The following is a 21550-nucleotide window of genomic DNA, read 5'->3' as shown; positions in this document are numbered from 1 at the left end:
ACTTACTCACTGAATGGTGATTTCACCTGGCTCTTGCGCATGAGAGCTGGTTGCTCTTTTTGATCAATTAGATGACCTTTTTCTGTAGTTTTTACCACAGTATCAGATACCAGATACTGGAAGCCCTTCTTATCAGTGTGTATCATCAACTGTACGGGAAATTAAACCTTTCCCGGCTTTTAAATCACAAGGATTTGGCCTTTACGACAGCTAACTTTAGGAAAGGTAACTTTTGTGTGTGGTAATGTTAGTCTCATTTACTTGCCTGAGTCACGACCAAGCGTAAATTGCTACCTTTATTACAGAAAATGAGACGGTTACTCTGGAGTGGATGATAATGTACTTGTGTCAGCTCCTTAGTCAGGCAGTTCCACACACTCATCATTTAATGTCAAAGGGGAGTGAGTCCTGCATCGCCACCTTGTGGAATGTTTAGGCTTCTTTTTATGGTGTGGGAGCCGAGGAGCATGCCAAGCCCCAGAGGCCCTGCTGTGGGGAACAAAGACCAAACGGAAACTGTAAGTCTCTTAGACCAGAATTCAGCATTTTATTAAAAACAAGTCATTTGAAAATACGCAGAGAAGCCAAGAAAAAGAGTGAAGTGAAGCCCAACAATTTTTGGATGTCCTCTCCCTGCTTTAAAACTAATTCCACAAAAACTAAACAAAGACAGGATAACTGATTTGTCAAAAATATGAAAAAGGAATAACTGAAATGAAATTAGGATCAGATGAAGAACGACTGCTATGCAATTAAATGCAGAAATCATTTCCGGTTTCTTTCATTCTGCTGATATGTGCTCTTTCAAAGCCGCGTCCTCTGATTTGCGGGGAGCTCGTCCTGATCAAGTCCCCACAGGAAGGTGCGGAGACGCGTGACTTCCTTTTGGAGCTCAGGGCTTGGGATTGGCTGGGAGAGGTCGAGGCGTGGCGTCTCGTTCGGCAGGATGAGAGGAGGGTGATCTAGAAAGCTCTCAAATATATCTAAAAAAAAAATAAAAGGTATTAGGAATAATTGAGTTGCGGCAGTGTGTTTACAAGCACCCAGCAAAACCTTTTATCCTATTTTGTCATGCCACAGCAACACAACCTGGTGTTTCCATAGCTTTTTTTAAAAAATAAAATAACAAATAATTGTGATGTAAAAGAAATATGACATAAGCTTTTCAAAAATTAAGAAAAGAGTAATTGTAAAATAAATGAAGTCCTGTTTGCAGTTGGACAAAAGAAATGAAGGGAATCCAACAATCGTGAAGGAAGCTGCTAATGACATAACATTAAAACTTTATGTCATTTGGAAATCTAACAATGCACATCACCCTGAACATTTCTTTCCCACCACAAAACATGGTGGTGGCAGCTTCATGCTATGGAGACTGTTTTTGGAAGCAGCATATATAACGATGGATGCAGGTAAATACAGGATAATCATGGAAGAAAACCACTTAGAGAGGGGAAAAAATAAAAACTGGTGTAGTGTTCCACCTTGGAAGGTGGATAATAACCCATAAGATGTAATCCAGTACCAAGTTGGACGGCGTGCTCATATGTTAAAATGGCCCAGTCATAGTCCAGACCTTAATCTAATTGGGAATCTGAAAACTTGAAAATTGATCAATGTGTAATGTGACAAAAATTTAAGGATGTTAATAGTTTTGCAAGTCACTGTCAGAATAAACCTTTAATGGTTTTATGTATTAAGTTGTACCTCCATTCAGGTCTGTGCCGGGTGGAGGAGCCCAGGATGCGGGCGGAGCTCGGGTCGGTCCCAGCTTGTAATGGGTGAGCAGGTGGTGCAGCTGGGCGTGACTTAGCAGTTCATGCTCCTCTTTCAGACTGGTCCAAGAGGACTGGAGGATGAGACGTTAAAGAGCCAGTGTTACACTTAATTAAAGGGTAATATTTTTATTTTGAGATCTATGAGGAGACGCGTACATGCTTCAGTGCTACGAGTGGTGCAGCACTTGTGCCAAACCAGACTGGGGCCGATACAAACATGTCTCATTTTGAGTTACAGGAGAAACTACCTGGACTACAAACAGAGTAGAGAGAGTGAATATAAACCTGTGTTGTGAGCTTTGGGTTTGACAATTTGCGAACTCTTGCATGCAAAACAAACTAAACAAAATGAAAAAAAATTAAGGCTTTTTTTTCAAGCGTTTCAAGCAAAAAGCAGGAGATGGTTAATTTGATTTAAAAAAGGGTAAGAAACCAATTTTAAACAGAAAGACCTTCAGTTTTGTTCATTATAGAAGGCGAGATACTTTCAGCTGGCTACCTTCACACTTACAGTAAAGATAAGGAAAGTAATGAGTAAGGTAATGAGTGATTGAGTTTCACTGTGCTGTTACGACAGCTTTCTTGCTCACTGTAATCTACCAGGAACAACAGTCTCAGACGTAGTTTTGTGCAGCTGTTGTTCTGAATGCCGTAATGCCATGAAGTCACTGACCTGAAGGCCTTATCCTGTTTAGTATTAGTATGAAGGTGAACTTGTTTAGTCATTTAAAACTGGGCTCAGGATGGACAAGGGAACTGATGAAGAAGCAGGAATTTTATGGACTTTGGCTTAAATAGTGATAAGAAGATAATTTTACCTGGATCAGTCGTGTTTTGGGAATACATAGAAAGTTGACCGTAACTGAGAGTTTCTTCATAAACTCTGAGGCTATGTCTCCTAACCCCGCACCCTGCAGCCAATCTAGGACTAAATCCAGATTTGTCCGGATCTGGACCGCTCTGGACCATGAAAACAACCCGTCTAGAAAAAAAAAAGAAGATGCAGAAGAGGAAAAAAACACAAAAAATATTTTGTAACTTTTATTTCCCACAACAAACCCCCAAAATAGTCGACCCAGTGCTGTCTTACCTCTCTCCAGCAAAGTATTCAGCAAGGAAGTGTTGGTGAAGAAGAAGAGGTAACCAAACGTTTGGGAGGTGAGCGGCGGAGACAAACACGCTTCTCGAGACAGCATCAAGGAGCAGCGATACACTTCCACTAGTCCGGCGACCTTCGGAGGCAAGACGGACACGTCGTCCACAGCTCCCTCTTCTCCTTTATTCTCATCTCCCTCTGCGCCCCGAGCGCCGTCCTTCTCTTTCTCCTTCTCATCACTGGAAAATGGGTTGGTGTCCAGGAGGGCTGGCAGGAGCGAGTACAGGGTCTTTGTGGAAAGGCAAGACAAAAATTTTAGTTATTTTGTAGAGAGGTGAAATTTAAAAAAAAATAAAAAATTAAATTTGTATTGACGTATTTTGGCTTTCCATGAGTTCTATATATGCATTGTTTTGCACAGTTGTCATATTGTTTCCTCTCTGCCAGTCGATGATATAAAGTAATACTCTACAATCTGATCATAGTCTGAAGTAAGGAAATCTGTGTCTGTGACTCCAATAAGCAAAGTCTACTAGTTGGAGACCACTAACATTTAATTGAGTTGGCCGTCTGGCCAAAAAGGGATCAGAACCACAATGAATAGAAATTGGGTGTAGTAAAAAAGTTCTTCAAAAATAATAAACAAGACAATTAAATTATAGATAAGTACTTTACTACAAAGGATGTAGAGCGGACCCCGCCTATTTGCGTTTCAGTATTCACTGAATTCTTGTTTGTGAATTTTTCTGTGGAACATGAAGCAGGGACGAATTGGCATCGCACTGCTCCAAAAAGAGACATAATTTGGGGTGATTTTACCTTGAGCCCAAAGAACTTGTTTCATTTAGATAAATGAGCCATTGTAACACCAGTCTCGTGTAAGTTGGATGTAAAATGCCTCAAATATGTCATTTGTTTTTATTGCAACAATGAAAACAAATGTGTTCATTTTGTTTGTTTATGTTGTTGTAGACAGCGGGAATTTCAGTGCTGCTGTCTTTTCAATGATTTTGTAGACATGTAAAAATTTTTGCAATGTCCTCATTGTCCCCTATTTACTTGTTGGTCTGGTGACACGCCTTCACTGTGGTATGGTTTAAAGAGTGAGAAGGGTTTTTTTTGTCACCTTCTCTGGACTGATAGATTCTGATTCATTTCAACTCCTCAGCACACAATGGACATGAAAAACTGGGATGATGGCAGGAAATTCCTAATAGGGCGTTGGACAACAATTTTGGGATACTTTACAGCTGACTCATTCTGCCCAGTAAAATCCTGCAGAAAGATTGTAAAATATAATTTTGCCTTCCACCAAAAAAAAACATGCATCTGAAAAGTAGAAAATTCAACACATGAAGATGTCTACTGATGTTTAATGTAGTTAGACGTTCTTGGCATTGATCAAAAAGGCTAGTAGGCTTGACTTTCAACATTTAACTTTGGATAGAACATCTGAACATTTTCAACGTATTTTCTGGACCAAATAAGGACAAGAACTGGCTGACCTGAAGTTGCCAGAAATGAGACATCCGCTATGTCTTTATCAAGCCACTTAGATGTTTACTTGCAGAGTTTAGATATAAAAGGATGAGGCAAGCTTTATTGTTGCATTTCGATTTACCTTGGTGAGATGATACACACACTGCTGAAAGGTGTGCATTATGACATCATCCAGCTGTGCAAGAGCCTCTGAACAGGTGTCCATGTCGGCTGTCAAAACCGGATCCCCCGGGGCTTTCCAAGAAACAATCAGCAAGAACAATTAGAGACCAAGCAGCAGCTTTCCTTTCTATGCTGGCTCTTTTGCTAATTTGAACTGTAAAACCCCCCTCAGTAAGTAATTTTGACATTTTTCAAATCAGTGTTACCTTCAAATTCCCACTCTTTCTCCATTGTTTCAACTTTGACCTGGAAGAAGTTAAGGAGCTCTGTGGCATTTGACATCCAGAACATGAGGGGTCGCAAATCAGATGACAGCTGCTGGACATTTGGAGTGTTTATCTCCCCTTCCTGGTCTGGCGAACTGCACAAGACATTTAGGTAACTCCAAAGTTATGTTATTGTGTACATTCTCCGAGCTGACTAAAAATAGTCAGAGTTATTTTTACCCAGCTATATTTGAGAAACTGTCCGACTGATGTGTTTCAAAAGGCCTTCATCATGTTAGAAAAATGTTCCAAAGACATAACAGCACCAACACAATCATGTATTATGAAAACAAAAGCAGGAGATCTCTAAACAGAGGAAACATTACGTAGGACAAAAATGTTCTTACTTTTGCGTGGGATGCTTATCCCCAAATTCCTTAATGTTATCCTGCAGAGAGAGTTGAAGAGGCGTCTTAGTGTGTGGTAGGGGGTGGGTGGGGGGGGGGGGTGCAGAGTCTAGCCCTGCAGCCAGGACAATTACGGCACATTTTCCAGCAGCAGGGGAAGTGACATCAGCTCATCCTCGCTACCCAGCAGGCCACAACGGAGGGCATTTGTCTGTCTGCTGGTTTCTCTGTCTGACTGAATGTGGTTGTCTCACTCGTCTTACCTGATGTTTTTCCTGCCAACTTTGTTTGAGTGCTGTCTGGGTCATGGTGTCATGAAACGCTATCCTAAAAAAGTTAATTTGTTCCAAACGTAGACACTCCTAAACATTCGGGGTATTATGAACTTACTTTATCTTTTGTTTATGTTTTTTTCATTTCAAATTACAAAGCAGGTACATTCTTCTATGGTTGGCAGTCAATTCATTTCTTTTCAAAAATTAAACCACATTATGCAGTTAAACATGAGAACAGTGTCTCACTGCCCAGTATTCACAGCTGTTGAACTTTTTCAGGTTTTATAAACTTCAATTTCTTTCAAGATTTGGTGCGATTGACCAACAAAATGTAGCACATTTGCAAAAGCAGGAAGATTTGGAGCTCAACACCACTGGTGTCTCTTTCAGAATCACGACGTAGCACATTATTGAAAAATGAGACAAAAAATTAGGCTGCTGTTTACACGTTTAAAATGAAAATTTTACACATCTAAAAACTACGATTTTTGCCCATTATTTTTCAAACTCATTTTTATGAGTTTATGGGTTTATGTCCAGGGTCATAGTCGTGCTGGAATGTGAAGAACTACCCCCGCCTCAACTCTTTTGCAATCTCTAAGTGGTTTTCCCGTTTCTGCAGATCGCCCCTACAGCAGGATGCTGCCACCACCATGAGTCACCATATGAATGATGGGCATGATGATTGTTAGTTTTTCTACAAACAGCTCTGGAAAAAATTAGGAGACCATTTAAAATGATCAGTATCTCTGATTTTATTTTTTATAGGTATATGTTTGAGTAAAATGAACATTGTTACTTTATTCTACGAACGACTGACTGACATCATGTCTCTGAAATTCCAAGCAAAAATTTAGTATTAGCAGAAAATGAGAAATGGTCAAAATAACGGAAAAGATGCAGTGCTTTCAGACCTTAAATAATGCAAAGAAAACAAGCTGATATTCTTTTATAAACAACAATACTAATGTTTTAACTCAGGAAGAGTTCAGAAATCAATATTTGGTAGAATAACAAGGAAGTTTTTAATGAGGTTCAATGAACTCTTCATTTTTATAGTTATTTAAATACTTAGTTATATTGATCTTCTGTGTGTTTGCTGTGTCCCCTAAATGGCTACAAAGATGATTTTTTCGGTTTTCTTTAACAAAATTATATTGTTTTGACCGGATTTTTTTTGAGTAAATTACTACTAGCTCTCCTGTCAATGAATTCCTCCACATGAGCTGCGGATCTCTGCAGCTCCTCCAGAGTCCCCATGGGCCTCTTAGCTGCTTCTCTAATTAATTCTTCCTTCTGGTCGATTTGTCAGTTTAAATGGATATCCATTTCTTGGTAAGTTTGTAATATTGCCATGCAATGTGTTTCAAATCTTGACATACTGTTTTATTAAATAAGATTAATTTTAATATTTTTAGCAACACAAATAAGATAAAATTACACACTGGTGTAATTTTACACCAGAATAAAGGGGGCAGAATACAAATAGAAGAAGCATTTTTCACATTTAGGTTTAAAAAAGTATTTGAAAATGTTTTTCTTCCACTTCACAGTTATGCACTTTTTTGTGTTGGTCACTGAAACATGCTTAAGTTTGTAGATCTTATGTGATATAATGAGATAAGGCTTCAAGGGAGCTAATACTTTTGCAGTAGCTGGATGAAATTACACAGCTGGGTTTTCAACTCCAATGCTTGGTTTACACAAAAGTCTGTTGTTTTTGTTCTTTTTGCTTACCCACACAATTTCTTTAATTAGGTTGGCTGATTTGAGTAATATCTGCGGTGTCAGAGCAGGGTCCAGATGTTTGGAGGCGTGATCTATCATGATGGACAGCAGATAGGCAGGAGCTAAAGGTCCACCACCAGAGTCTGGAGAGGGGTTTTTGGAAATTATCTCCTGAAAAAAAAGAAGGAAAAAAAACATAAATTTTATGCTTCCAGAGTTTACAACTCGCTCCAAAATGATTAGAAACCCTTGTAAAGATCTAGGCATCAGCCAAAGATATAAGGTTGTTATAAAGACTTGGAGACCCCAACATACCCAACCAATGACCTACGGGGTTGTTTTACCCTCTTTAGCATCCACTTCATGCTGTGTGGTGGTAAGATAAACATACATCTTGTTTATTACAGCTCTGTTTGTTTTTAACTTTAACCACCGCTTGTAAAAATGGGCAAGTTAGGACATGTACCCAATTTCCAACATCTTCTTTACTTGAAGCCTGTGTCGGCATTATAGCTACTGACTGCTTTAGATATTTTTAATTGATTTTTCTTTCCCCCCTTCTCTCGCCCAATGCAGGAGATAGGCACGAGCCCCCTCACAAGCCTGAGTATACGCAATAGATGAATTATGTTTTTTTTTCTCTAGTTTTTAAAAAGTAAAAACTGTTTTCTTTGAAATTCAAATGGAAAATGCTGCAATTAATAATTAATGCCAGACAGTAGGCGGCAACAATATGGACATTAGCTGCATCAAAATTTAAAGGAAGAAGACTGTGAGAATAGCTAAAGCAGTGCTACGTTCCGGATTTCAAAGGTTTCTCCAATGCAAAATTGTAGTTGTTTCTTCGACCTGGTTCACCCTTTTCTCTCAGCCATATCATTTCTCCAAATTACAACTTTTGAGTGAGGATAAACTGAGACAGATATGAAATATATCAGAAAATGACTTCATTGTGTTTTTGGTTTAAAGTAGGAGGCATATGTGCAAAGTTGGCCTCTACATTATTGTTTTTAGTAATCTATGGTTATTCACCACATGGATGCACCTAACTTTAAAAATATATATTTTTTCCATAAAAAATTCAGTTTACATAAGGATGAGATTGACAAAATTTCAGTTTTGTAAACTATATGTTGGTGTGGACAGGACCTCAAACATTATGCTCCTTTGGTTTTCTATTTTCAGGAGTGGCTAAGAGAAATGTGCCTCTCTTTCATGTCACATATACATTTTCAAAAATTCTGAAAGAAAAAAGATACTTAAGTCATAACCACTGGTTTTGTAGAAAAACAAACTATATCTCAAATCAGAATTTCCCTGCCATTTTATAAAAATACTCAATATAAAGATAAGATTTCTCAAAAATTGTTCAATGTAAAATCTTCTGCAATACACAGGTGGACAAAACAGTTTTTAATCCCTATTTTAGTAACTGACAAGCCGACAATGTTTATTGAAATTACTTTAAACTGGTTATTTCAGTAAAGATTTGCTCAGAATTATCCATTTAAAATCAGAACAACCTCCAAACAAATTAAAGATGAGCTCCAAGGTCATGGTTCATCAGTGTTAGATGGCACCTTCAGTTATTGATTGACCTCATGGGAGACAACCAAGAAAGCGAACCATAAATAAGCCAGACTGAATTTGCCACAATCCATATTGACAAGCCACACAGTTTCCGTGATACTGTCCTACAGACAGATGAGACAAAACTTAAGTTTTTTGACAAGGCACATAAACTCTATGCCCATAGACACAAGAACGAAGCAAAGCAAACCAAAAAGAGGACCCTGTCTCTACTGTGAAACATGGAGTAGACTCAGTATGGGCGAATTTAAACCAGCTCTGTTTAGTTTGCTTTAATAAAACTTTGATTTCCTAGACTTTTATTGCCTAGACAGTGTGGTTGGGAGGAGGTGTGAATGTGCAATCAAACTGATTGATAAAGAACAAAAAAAGAAGTCTAGCCCGTCTGAAAACCTCCACGTTTCAGTTCAGTTGAAGTGAACTCTATGGCGAATGCATATGAAGGACAGGAGACCACTCTAAAGGCAGGAAGCAAACTATAGCGCAGGGCAATCTGGGTAAATACAACCAAACAAATGTATGAGTCTAAAGCTAGTGGGGGAAATGGCTCACAGTCTTTTACCAAAGACAAAAGAGAAATCCTACAATCGCAACAATCTGACACCACTCTATTTTTGTTTACATTTCGTGAAGAAGAAAGTTGTGCTCTTGTGTTCTCCAGAGGTTTTCATGTAATTTCTCTCAGTGGTTTCTGGGTCAGCGTCACCACAGGTGAAGGGGCAAACAGGTTTGACAAAGGGTTTAGATTGTTTGACACAATGCAGTGGGAAAGCAAACAGCACCAGCTGAAATGTAACAAATGCTGCAACTTTGGTCCCCAATTGAACCGAGTCTACCAGACTATCAGGTGTGAGAAAACTTTAGGTTATGTTCTGGGATTGCTTTGCTGCAAATGGTACACAGTGTCTTGAATCTGTTCATTGTACGATAAAATCTTATCCAAGGATTTTGGAGATAAATGTGCTGTCTAGTGTCAGAAAGTTTGATCTCAGTCATGTAAATTATACATTTTAAACCTTTTTTATTTTCCAGAGGTGCCAATAAGAGTGAAGTATGTTGTCTGCATATCTCACCTGTAACAAGACATCTGCATGACGAGAGTGAAATTTCAGAAGTGCCTCAGTGGAGCCCAGATACTGTCTCAGGGCCTCCTGTCTGTCCACCAGCCCTGAAGGACAGCAGGGGGTGGAGGTGTCCGCCTGCCACGGCAGCGTCAATGCGAGCGGTGGGGCAGGAGTCACACGAGGGTCTCTGTAGAGGAAAAGGAAGTGGTCCCCCAGACCAACCACGTCTCCGGGCTTAAGGACCGTCTCCCTGTACACTGTTACTCCATTGTGAGTGACTGCACCTCCTCTGAAGGGTCGCATTAGAGCTGGGGTGGAAGAAAATAATATTGTGGATTGGATTTGACCAAACCTTGTGATAATAATGGTTTTATTCTGAATGCTTTATTACTGATGTGTTTTAGGTACCGTGTCCTTTGGGCGTCTCTGGAACAGCAGCGTCTCTCCTGACCAGTAAGTGCCTGACCAAAATATCAGGAGCAGAAAGGAACGTGTCCACCTTCAGGGGTCTCTTCCCTTTCCTCTCTCTCTCTCTGTCCTTCTCTCTCTCCTTCACTGTAGGCTTTCTCCCAAACACGTGTGTAAATCCCGCCATGATGTACAAAACAAAATCCTACACAAAACACACACAGCGGAGGCTCAGGGAGGTCTGTTATCTGCTGAGAGCCGTAGTTTACATCAGATATTAAGTTACACAGAAGGCAGTTGATAAAGAGTGAAGTGTGTCACAGGTCGTTATAATAGAGACCTGTGTGAGATCATTGTTTGAAGTGGAGTGCACACAGGGGGTTATTGTGCAGGCTTTTTGTTGTTTTGTGCCGGATTCTAAACAGGAGAAGGCTGTAAAGGGATGGAAACCCCGATGGTATGTGGCGATTACAGACATGCAGGTATGATGTCATGCACCGGGTGTGTGCATGCACGTCCTTCTGCATAGCTCCGCTCCCCCTCATTTACATATGGGCACATCAGACCACATCGCTATTCGGTGCATTGCAAAAGTATTCCCACGCCCTGACTTGTTTTCACATTTTGCCATATCATAACCATAACTTCAGTGTATTTTATCAGACCTCTAATGGCACAGACCAACAAAAATGTGAAGGGGTACAGAAATATTAAAAAGCTTTCAAAAGCTTTAACCAATAAAAATCTGAAAAGTGTGGCTTTTTTATACATCTACTCCGCTTTGATCTAATATCCCTTAATAAAATGTTGTGCAACCAACTGCCTTAAACCTAACTAGTAAACAGATTCAACCAGTTTACACTCAGAATTTACACACCTGAAGACCTCTGAAGTGTTTTCAGACATCATTAGTGAACAAACAGCATCGTGAAGGCCCAGGAGTAACACAGGTCAGACAGAAATGTGCTTAAGTCAGGGTGCAATTTGCTAAAAGCCTCATGTGGGACATAGCATGTTGAAAAAAAAAGATCCTCTGGTCAGATGAGACCAAAATTGTAAAAATTTTTTGCATGGATGTGGAATCCCTCCTACGTGTTGCGGAAAAAACAGCCCTGCATACACCATGACCATGGTGAAACATGGTGGTGGCAGCATCATGCTGTTTCTTCAGCAAGAATCTTATCAAGTCTGAACTGTAAATACAGCATAAAACCATATTAAAGACCAATCTAGAATATGAAGCAACACTTGAAAATTGCTGCCTATAGATGCTTCTTCTGTCCAATCTAACCGAGCTGAGGAAGTACAAAAATGTCTTTCGATGTGGAGATCTGGTGGAGACAGACCCCCAAAGGTTTGTACCTGTAATTGCTGTAAAAGGTTCATCTACAAAGAGTTGAACCAGTGAGGCTAAATACAAATGTATGCCACATTTCTGACTTATGGAAATAATATATCCCTTTCCTCCCACTTCACAACTGTGCATTGTTTGTTTTGGTCAATTACATTAAACAATGTGAGAAAATGTGAGAAAGTCTGAATACTTTTGCAAGGCACTGCAGGTATATGCAACTGTAAATTCTTTCTGAGATGTTCAGGGTATGATATCATCTGCCAGCATGTCTTGCCTTGCTCTGATCATAACCCTGCAGCAAAAGGAAGTAGGGTCGGTCTGTGGGTGGAAGGATAAGGCTCTGTGACATCACTTCCAGGTCGCAATTGGAGTAATGCTTCTCTTCATCTGCTGGCTGATTTGTCCATCCAACCTTGGCCTCAGCTCTCGATGCTCTAACCTGAGAAAATAGGTGAAGACATGATGGTTAAATACATTGAAAATTAGATGAAAATCTAATTTTATAAAAACAGAAAATTTTAAATTAGCACAACACAACAGAATCATAAAGAGAGAAACCACCTGACTGGCTAAAAATAATGCAATATATCGGAAATAACGCATTTCTGAAGAATTAAATTAGTTTTCTGAAGGTTTGTTTAATCGTTTTATTTTTTTTAAGTTCTGTGGGGGGTTTTTTTGTTGTTGTTTTTGTTGTTATCCACAATCTCATCCTGTTTTTCCTATGTTTTTGATGTTGCTGTTTCGTAAATCTCAGAATCACTGCACTTAGAGCTCCAAATGAGCACATTCAGTCCCGACTGCATTGCCCTCATTACCTCTCCAGGCTGCGGGTTGATCATGCTCACAATGTTCTTCCTGTCCTGCGCTCCTCCATCATTGTTGGGCCGGTTCCCTGTACCACGGGACTCGTTGCTGACGTGGTTGCCCTGTCGCCGGCGCAAGCTCAGGTTCATGTCGCTGATGCTCCTGCGGAGCTCAGTGTTCCTCCCACGGTGACCTCGCTCAGCCTCCTCCAGCCCACCGCCAGACGACATCCGGCTCCGCCGCCAGCGCACACCTGCTACCCCAAATATAATCACATCACTTATCAGGTTTACCACAGTATCCTACATTAAGAGGTACAGCTCACTGTACATGAAGAGACAAACCTTGGTGGCTTTCCCCCTCCCTCTCCCGGTCCTTCTCTTTTTCTCTTTCCTCTCTTTCATAGTCTTCCTTCCTATAAATTTCAAAGCGTCGCTCGAATCCATCCTTGGGCCGCCACATATCCACCAACATCAAGGGACATTCCCATGGGGCAACACCTCTCCGGCACTCTGTCTCCCATTTGATAGCTCCATCTGGTTGCTGGACAGACTTTCCGATGACATCACACAACAGGAAGTCTTCAGGGCTGTGCTTCTGGATAACTAGGGGATCATACAAGAAGGAAAGAAGACAAAACAAAGAGCAGTCATGTTTCTGTGGGACTGCTGGTTTTGTTTATAATGATATGGAAAATCCAGATCTCATTTTCAAGAGGGACCCGGGCAAAAATCTGCAACACAAAGTTAGGGATATTTGTTGCACTGTTTTAATTAGGGGTATCAGACTAAAAGGGGGACTGAATGCGAATGCTTACCAAACTTTGCAGATCTTTATTTGTGAAAAATGTTGAAAAATATGCATTGCTTTTCCTGATACTTTCTAATTACGGGCTACTGTTGGAGCTTTCAGATAAAGCTCCAATACAATATGTTGAATTTTGTGGTAATAAAGTGAACAAAAAAAGTTCAAAGGATGTGAGTGCTATTGCAAGGCATTGTGTATCAAGTAATTGACGACTGGTTGCAATTTGGTAAGCTATGAAGGGATCTCAGCAGAGGTACGCATGAGGGATCGCATACCTGCATCTTCTGTCTCCTCCCTTTCTCTTTCAGTGTATCGAGTGATGACCTGAGCGATGAGCTGCCTGGATGTGGAGTGAATGTTGGCCAGCAAGGAACGATAGTTAGCTCCACTGGCAAAAGCATCCCCATAGATCTTGATCAAACCAGGGGCCGAGGAGGAGGCAACGGGCAAGTAGTGGTGGGCTGATGGGGCAACAGAGGTAGCCCAAAGCTCTCTCTCCCTCTCCCCCACGGCCCGGTCCCGGTCGCTATTTGAGCGCCCCCGTAGGAAGAGCTGAGAAATACGCTTTGTCCGAGACTGGGGGCCAGCGGGCCGGGGCCTGAGGAAGGCCGGAGAAGGAGAAGGGGATGGAGAAGGGGAAGCCAGCGAGGGGGTGGAGTTGGAAAGGGAAGAGGACGGAGCAGAGGGGGCCTCGTGGAGCGAGGCTGCGTCAGAGCTGGTAGTCGACCTGGAGACAAAAGAGCGAGGGGGAGGAGAGGGAGGAAGAGACGAGTCAGCTGTGAATTATAACTGAAAAACAACCAGGACTAAAATAAAACAGGGGAAGCAAACAGGGCTGACAGGATATAATGACAGTGGAAGTAAGATAAGATGGCATCAACACACAGGCTGGGCCTTCAACAATTCTTATCAGGCTCTGGATCCTACCCTGATGATAACTGGCAGTGATGTCCTGTAAAAAGCACACAATGAGGAAATTGAAGATAGCAAAAAAAAAGTTTAAACTGACTTGACGGAGATAGCGCTGGGCCAACGACGTCCCAGTTTGGCAAAATGTTTCCTGGGAGAGTTGATCCACAATCCGACTGGGAAATGAAGCTTTCTGAAGCGAGGACTGCCAGACCCCTCCATCTGACCCCCCCCAAAAAACAGGATGCATATGTAATTCAGACAGATAAACATTTCTATTATTCATTTTTCTCCATTCAATCCATCTATGTGTGTCAATGATGCCAGGACAGAATACAATATAACAATGGAATGATGTCATCGTCAAAACAATACAAACAGGATACCTGTAGCAGGTTGTCAACATGGTGCAAACAAACTAAAAGAAATCATCCCCACTTCCCCTTTTGCCATAAAAAAGCCCCTGAAAATCATAGAGTGTGAGTTTCCCATTCTCAAACAGGAAGTGTGTTTTGTAGGACTCAGGTCCAGCTGTCGCAGAGACCGGGAAAATCCCACGCCAAAGGTCACTGCCCCTACGTTTCTTGGGAAACCTCAGCGATTAAATCCTAATTGTAGGTGAAAAGGCAAAACAGAAGACACCTGCTTTCTTGTTCTCTACAATCAAATTTTGGGGTTGAAGACAATCATTAAGCCTTTGTTGAAAAACCATAATAATCTCTGACTCCTCACATCCTGACAGAAATCCACACCTCGAATCTTTTCTTTTCAGTCTGCAGGGGGAGACCATGGCTGGCAGTGCATTAAAGTAGGTTGAGAAAATTAAAGAGCATTAATTTGTTTAGTTATTAATAAACTTACCCACTTTCACTTTGGTGAAATAAGATATGATTATCGTTATCCACCCAAAGATATATAAGTAACTCAAAGAAGTCCAATAACGGTGCGCGTTTCCTTCTCCTCTCCACAAAGATCCATTTTTGAAAGGCCTCAGCCCGACACACTCACTACAGTATGAACGTGTTTCTATTTAAAATAACCTAAAAAGAACTTTTAGCAAGTTTTTCTTTCTAAGTGGAAAATTTCTGCTGCCTCTCTCTCTGTGGTTTTCAGCCGCTCTGGGTCTATAGATAGAGTAACGGGCCTATTGTTCCAAGTGACAGAATTTCCTTCCTTTGCTTTGGACAACACCTATATCCTGGCTGAGAGAGAAAGAAAGGGAAAGATTGGTAGAAAGAGTGGGAAGGGCGGATTTACATGTGCATATTAGAGTTTAAAATGTTTTCTATTTGAACGTATAGGCACATAAAAATATTAGTTTCTTGTAGAAGCAGCCACTTTTTCAAATGTTTAATAAAAATCTAAATATCTTAATGGATCCCAAATATATGTCCAATGTAAATCCAGCAGAGTAAAGTGAATTATAATGAGGGAAGAAATCCAATTCCAACCCAAATCACACAGACATGGAGTTTGTGTGATGTTTTGCTGGAAAGAGGATGAAGGAAACACATGCAGTGACAGGAAGTGTGATGTAGACACCTGTGATCTTTGGCCTAGTCTTCAACAGGAAGATGCTGATGGAAAGGGAAAGGCCACTGTCCTTGTGTTTCAATTCATGTGCTTTCAAGTTCACATTGCTAAACCATATTTGGTAAAACAGATAATTGTGGAATGTCTCATTCCAAGTACCTTGTGTAAGTATTCACACCCCTTTAACTATTTTTTTTACCACAAACATCAGCATATTTTGTTATGATTTTACATATAAAGGTGCATACTTGTGAAGCAGAAGGAAAATGATACAAACTTTTTATCAGTAAGCAAAGTTCAGCTGGGTTTAATTTAAATCTCAATATAAATCCAAATGTTACGTGGAGGGTTCAGAGGTCAGAGAACCTTTGTGAACAAACACAATCATGAAGACCAAGAAAAACAGCAGACAGGTAAGGAAGAAAGCTGCAGAGAAGTTAAAGGCAGGATTTCAAGTACTGAACATCTCACAGAGCCCTGTTCACCCATCATTACGTACTGGAAAGATACGGAACAGCTGCAACAACACATGGCCGTTCACCTCAGTTTGAGGGCCAGTGAGAACAGCAGCGAAGAGACCTGTGATGCTTTTTTCTGATTTTTACTTAGCAAAACCAGTTTCTTACATTTCCATATTTATGGGCTATTTTGTCTTAGTCTTTCACCTGAAGTCCCAACAAAACCCTATTTATTTGACATTTGAATGTAGCTAATTTACGTTGACTTAGTCAGGATTGTCTGTAGTAAAACTATTGTAAATGTAATGTAGGAATAAGAATGAAACTTACTTACCTAAAAAAGAGAGAAACTTCTGCTTGGAGGTTGCATGTTTCCCCATGCCTGTGACGGTTTCTCTGGTTTCTCCAAAGCAGATCAGAAGGTGATTCTAAATTGAATATGAGCATGATAGTTGTTCTATCAAGATTGATTTTAGATACACACAAACTCTTCTTGTAGAAGACAACAAAAACTGAGGTGGATTTAAAATTCAACTAAATTTTGGTGCCGTACAATTACTTTCACATCAGTTATAGGAGGATAGAAGATTGGTGGCAAGTGAAGATTGGCATAGAAAGAAATTTTCACTATCAAATTTAAGATGTGACAATTTGATGATATGCAGCAACATTCTGATGCACAGCAATACTAAGCTTTAGTTAGACTATAAGTCATTTCCCATTACTATTAATAAAAAATAGACTAATATACCTAGTGTTAAGCAAAAGTGATGTGAAGCCAGGTCAATGTTACATTCAATTTTTACTGTAATGATGCTGAGTGGCAGTCAATCGTCATTTTATGAAACAAGACTGTTTGTTTACAACCTTTTTGCTGCCATTGTGCCATTTGGAGATCAAGTTAAGATACAGTAATCACCTTACACTGTCATCGGGAGTACTTTACGCTGCTCTAAATGATACATTATCTGATTAGTTTCAAAGGCTTTAAATAATAATAATAATAATAATAATAATAATAATAACAGACTGTGAAAAGTGTTATTTCTGCTTAAAATGTGCTATTTTATTTTAATTTTAATTATCTTATATGCATTCATTTTATATTATTTATTGGTCTTTAAAATGCCGGAATTTGCACGTACGTTTACATTTCTGAGAAAATCTAATAAGGCATCAGTATCCCTTATTTTAACCAAATACCTCTTTACTCTTACTTAAGTAATTTCTTAGACGGCATGTTTTTACTTTTACTTGGCGAAAGAAAATGCCTTGGGGTAATACTTACATTGTTCTACCCGCCTCCGTGAACAACTGCGATTAACTTCAGTTGAGCACAGCGTGTTGATTGACTCCTGTCGTGCCTCCATGTACTCCCAGAATCCTTTGCGGAACTGGACCTTTTTCCCGTGAGGACGAAACGAGCAGCATCTCAAGGTTAGCTGTAATTAACTACGAGAATTAAGGGTTTCCTTAAACCATCTGCTCGACTAGCACTAATTGGTTGATAGTCGAAAACGAAGATGATAATCTGCCGTTCTCTGAATGTGTGTTAACAATGAAAGCTATATAACTCAAGTCCTCAATCCGTTAGCTTGTAGCTAGCAAAGGGTAACTGTAACGACTTTGTCAAGAAAAGCTGTCGGACTTATTTGAATTTAACATAAGCAGCCAACTACCAGCTAGCCTTCTAGTTTGCAAAGTCTTTCTAATAAAGCATCAACAGTTCTTAATACGTAAGCTAACAAAGCGAGGGTGATTTAAGATAAAATTAGCATGGGTAAGCTAAAGGTTAGCTTAGCCAACTTGAAATATTATGTTTTATAATTTAACCATACGATGAATTTGACCTTCATGATATTCTTCCATTTTCACACACACGCTGTAAGTGTTGTTTATTGAAACCTTCCCTTGTTTTCAGCAGCCCTTTGACCGCTTCCTAGAGCCGACAAACATGGCCGAGACTGTGGATGAGAAGATTAAAAACTACAGGACGGCTCCTTTTGACGCCAGATTCCCCAACACAAACCAGACCCGCAACTGCTTCCAGAACTACCTGGGTGAGGACATCCCCATATTCCGATTAGGCACATGAAAGTGTAACATGTTCCTCATAACTCCTCTCAAAAATGAGCTGAAGTTAAAAAAAAAAGGGGTACTAATACGTTCATTAACAAACTGCATGATATTAACACTGCTGCTTATGGGGTTTCAGTTTAAACTGGAAATGATATAAAATCAGCGGCATTGGTCAATTTAAACATGCGTGTATTTAAAGATAAACATTCAACATTATCCCAATTTTATAGGATGGATTTGTCAAAAAAAAAATTGTCTGCCACACAGGGATTTCACTTTAAATCTATTCACAATTTGTTAATTTTAGACCTAGAAAAATCAGAAATATCTCCAAACCCTTTATACTTTAACTCTTGTTGTTGTTATTGTTGTTGTTTGCTATAAACAAACAAGCTAGTGATACTGTGCTGAGTAGTTTGTTGCTAAAGTACAACTGAGTATTATAGGAAAATGTTGTGTTAATACATTTATTACGCCTTTTAATTTCTGAAATATTCACACATATTTGTAGCAAAAATATAACACTGATAGATGAGATCACAATTCTGATTATTTTTTCCTTACTTATTTTTGGTCATTTTGAAATAATCAAAGGTGTGATGTCAGTGCTTTCTAACATTAAATATTACAGCAAGTATAAAAACAGAAGATTTGAAAATTTTTGTACCAGCTCCTCTTAGTAAAGTGTAAACAATGAAATATTCTTCACCTGTTATCACAAACGTCAGCATATTGCGAGTTATAATGGCAGTCGAACTGTGAGTTGTATTACCAAAGATTGTCATTCTTTGATCTTTGAGTTTTTTGTGAAATAATAAAAGTTCAACCTATGGATTATTTTGTGCTGCAGATTTTCACCGATGCAACAAGGCCCTGTCAGCCAAAGGCCAGGATGTGTCTCCCTGTCAGTGGTACCAGAGGGTTTATAAGAGCCTCTGTCCAATGGGCTGGGTGAGTATTTGTAATGATAGTAATAAATTAATATATTTTATTTAAAGCAACTTTCAAAACACTCGAGGACACTGTACATACAAGATAAAAGCAACAGTAAACCAACAAACTATCAGCAGCTTCTGCTAATCAAACATTACAGAGAATATTCAGGTTTGAAAAGATGAGTTTTGAGTTTATAAGCTAAAGAAAGGAGTCAATGTGACGGATATCAGGTGGCAGCTGACTTTTTTTGTCATACCTATGACGCTTTATTTGTATTTCATACTATTGATTTGAAAATTGCAATGCCAAATAAACATGCAAAATATAGATTCAGCCATACTTAGTGTTGTCATGTATTTACCATAGACAGAATTGTTAACTAAAAGCAGCTGCTATGCAGAGTCTCTGCAGGTTTTGTTTCTTACCTAGATCTCTTTAACACCTTGTCCAGGTGGCTAAATGGGACGACCAGATAGAAAATGGAAGTTTTCCTGGAAAGATCTGAACTCAGAAGCTTCTATCCAGTCGTGAGGTTGTTACTCAAACCCTTACCTCTGTAGTGTGCCTGAAGACATCTCCATCACATCTGTATCACTTTGTCATCAGTGCGACTAATTTAAACTGTAAACGCGCACAGCTGTTACCATGTGAAAGTTTAGTTTTTCTCTCTTTATAGTCTTTCATATTGCATTATTGATTCTATAGATTCAGTGTAGAGTAATAATCACATTGTTACAAAGTTAAAGAAATGTGTTGTAGCTTTCTGCCAGGCACAGTAAACAACATTTCAAGCATATGTTTGTTCTGGTGGAAATGTTACAAATTTCTTTCCCTTTGTAGTTGTTACTTTAACCCAGATTGCAAAGTATTTCATCACAGAATCAGATAAAATCATCTGGGAACTCACAGTTCATTACTAATAGGACTACCTCGGACATTGTGTTCACATGTGTAATTTGGTCAGATTCAGATTTCATTGAGTTTTAAAACATTTGTAAAATAAAAATAAATGTTTCAACTCCTGCTGATCTTGTTGACTGATTTTTCTCCAGCCATGGTAGCTTCCAGGTTACTCTAAAAAAACTGATTTTGTCTTCATAGTTGCAATTCTGTTGACCTGGAAGCCATAAAAAAATCTAAAAATAAAATTCTGTTGACCTGGAAGCCATAAAAAACAATCTAAAAGTAAAAAGGTTATTTCTGTGTCAAAAATATTTGGAGCCCTGTCTGTTAAAGACACAATTTCGACAGATGAAATCAAGAGTGTTACGGGTCTTGGAGATGTATTTTGTTTTTCGTTTGTTTTGTTTTTTTGTTAGGTTTTTTTTTCTATTTTGAATTACTATCAGTCATTGTGACCGGAAATAAAACCATATTTCTTAATATGATAAGCATGACATCCCAGTGTAGGTTAAAAACACTTAATGTAAAAAAAAAAAAAAAAAAAATCCAAGAGTGGTTGTAGTTTCCCCTGTTGGCCGCACAGTGGCGCCCTGAGATCAGAAAGCAAATTAACTTTTGACAAAAATGGAACTGAAGAAAAGTACGTGGTCAGATTAGGCACAACAAACAACCACGTTCTTTTAACATTTCCAACTATTACAATCAATGACTTGTTCATTTCCACTAGAAAGCTAAAGCAGTGGGAAGCCCTTAGTTGCTTTTCAAACAGAAATAAATTACTCTCGTTCAGCGTCTAAACATTGAGATAAAACCCTCTAGCTCTCAGTGTTAATATTTTGACCTGTAGTGTGGTTTGAATAGCTGATTTTAAACGTTTAAAATAACACAGAAGAAGCATTGTTGATGGTTATAATATCACAACTTGGGAAATACCTTTATTTTTTGATAACTTGAATCACAGCTGCACACGGATTAACAAACATTTTGCTGATTGCTTCATGCAGATTAATGTAACAACCAGATTTATTCAAGTCTGGAATCTACAGCCGGTATGTTGTATCAGAAGGGGCTGTGTGGAAATGCACACTATTAACCCATGTCAATTAAACAAGGAAAGCTTCAACTAAAACATAAATATATAAAACACCATTACATTCTCATAACTTGTTAATCCATGGTTAAACCATATGTTTATGCTGATAAAATAGGCTTCCCTCAGGGGTCTACTGGCTGACAACAGAATGAAGGTTTCTCTGCAGAGTGTAGATGAGTAAAAATGTGTGTTTCGCCATTTCCTTCATAGTCAGTCAGATGTAGATGACAAAACTATTCTGGTAAAACAATTGTTTCCAATTTCCATGGGAGTATTTAGTCGTTGAAAGGTCAGGATCAAATTGTATCTGCTGTAGATGCGGTGCATCTGGAAAGTATTCACAGTGATCCAGTTTTTCTCATTTTGTTATGTTGCAGCCTTATTCCAAATTGTATTAGATTAATCTCTTTTTTTCAGAATTCTACATGCAAATATCAAATTGTGACAAAGGGGAAAA

General features: G+C 39.2%; 2 protein-coding genes across 5 annotated transcripts; one reads left to right on the top strand and one right to left on the bottom strand.

The window, feature by feature from the left end:
• Window positions 1–523: 523 nt before the first annotated feature.
• Window positions 524–17481, bottom strand: rasip1 (Ras interacting protein 1). 3 transcript variants are annotated; one of them, XM_032557879.1, is made up of 17 exons: window positions 17371–17481; window positions 16417–16510; window positions 14192–14313; window positions 13458–13909; window positions 12720–12980; window positions 12387–12631; window positions 11843–12007; window positions 10215–10419; window positions 9816–10114; window positions 7162–7323; window positions 5150–5190; window positions 4743–4897; window positions 4496–4608; window positions 2869–3163; window positions 2597–2760; window positions 1708–1849; window positions 524–983 (listed from the first exon to the last, which is right to left on the bottom strand). In XM_032557879.1, exons 3-17 carry the CDS (start codon window positions 14311–14313, stop codon window positions 805–807), a joined length of 3000 nt encoding a protein of 999 aa, XP_032413770.1. In that variant the 5' UTR covers window positions 16417–16510; window positions 17371–17481; the 3' UTR covers window positions 524–804. The 3 variants fall into 3 exon arrangements, with proteins under 3 accessions (XP_032413770.1, XP_032413769.1, XP_032413771.1); XM_032557878.1 differs by lacking the exons at window positions 16417–16510; window positions 17371–17481 and adding an exon at window positions 14953–15221; XM_032557880.1 differs by lacking the exons at window positions 16417–16510; window positions 17371–17481 and adding an exon at window positions 14953–15221 and having other exon boundaries at window positions 12387–12628.
• On the top strand, window positions 17407–20120 carry cox6b2 (cytochrome c oxidase subunit 6B2). 2 transcript variants are annotated; one of them, XM_032557881.1, is made up of 4 exons: window positions 17407–17519; window positions 18004–18142; window positions 19012–19112; window positions 19549–20120. In XM_032557881.1, exons 2-4 carry the CDS (start codon window positions 18037–18039, stop codon window positions 19600–19602), a joined length of 261 nt encoding a protein of 86 aa, XP_032413772.1. In that variant the 5' UTR covers window positions 17407–17519; window positions 18004–18036; the 3' UTR covers window positions 19603–20120. The 2 variants fall into 2 exon arrangements, with proteins under 2 accessions (XP_032413772.1, XP_032413773.1); XM_032557882.1 differs by having other exon boundaries at window positions 17412–17519; window positions 18007–18142.
• The last annotated feature ends 1430 nt before the right edge of the window (window positions 20121–21550 follow it).

This window comes from Xiphophorus hellerii, chromosome 3 (genome assembly GCF_003331165.1).
Source record: "Xiphophorus hellerii strain 12219 chromosome 3, Xiphophorus_hellerii-4.1, whole genome shotgun sequence".
In the NCBI taxonomy this organism is placed as follows: domain Eukaryota; kingdom Metazoa; phylum Chordata; class Actinopteri; order Cyprinodontiformes; family Poeciliidae; genus Xiphophorus; species Xiphophorus hellerii.
Note: the sequence above shows the minus strand (reverse complement) of the source record. Positions and strands in the feature narration are given on the sequence as shown.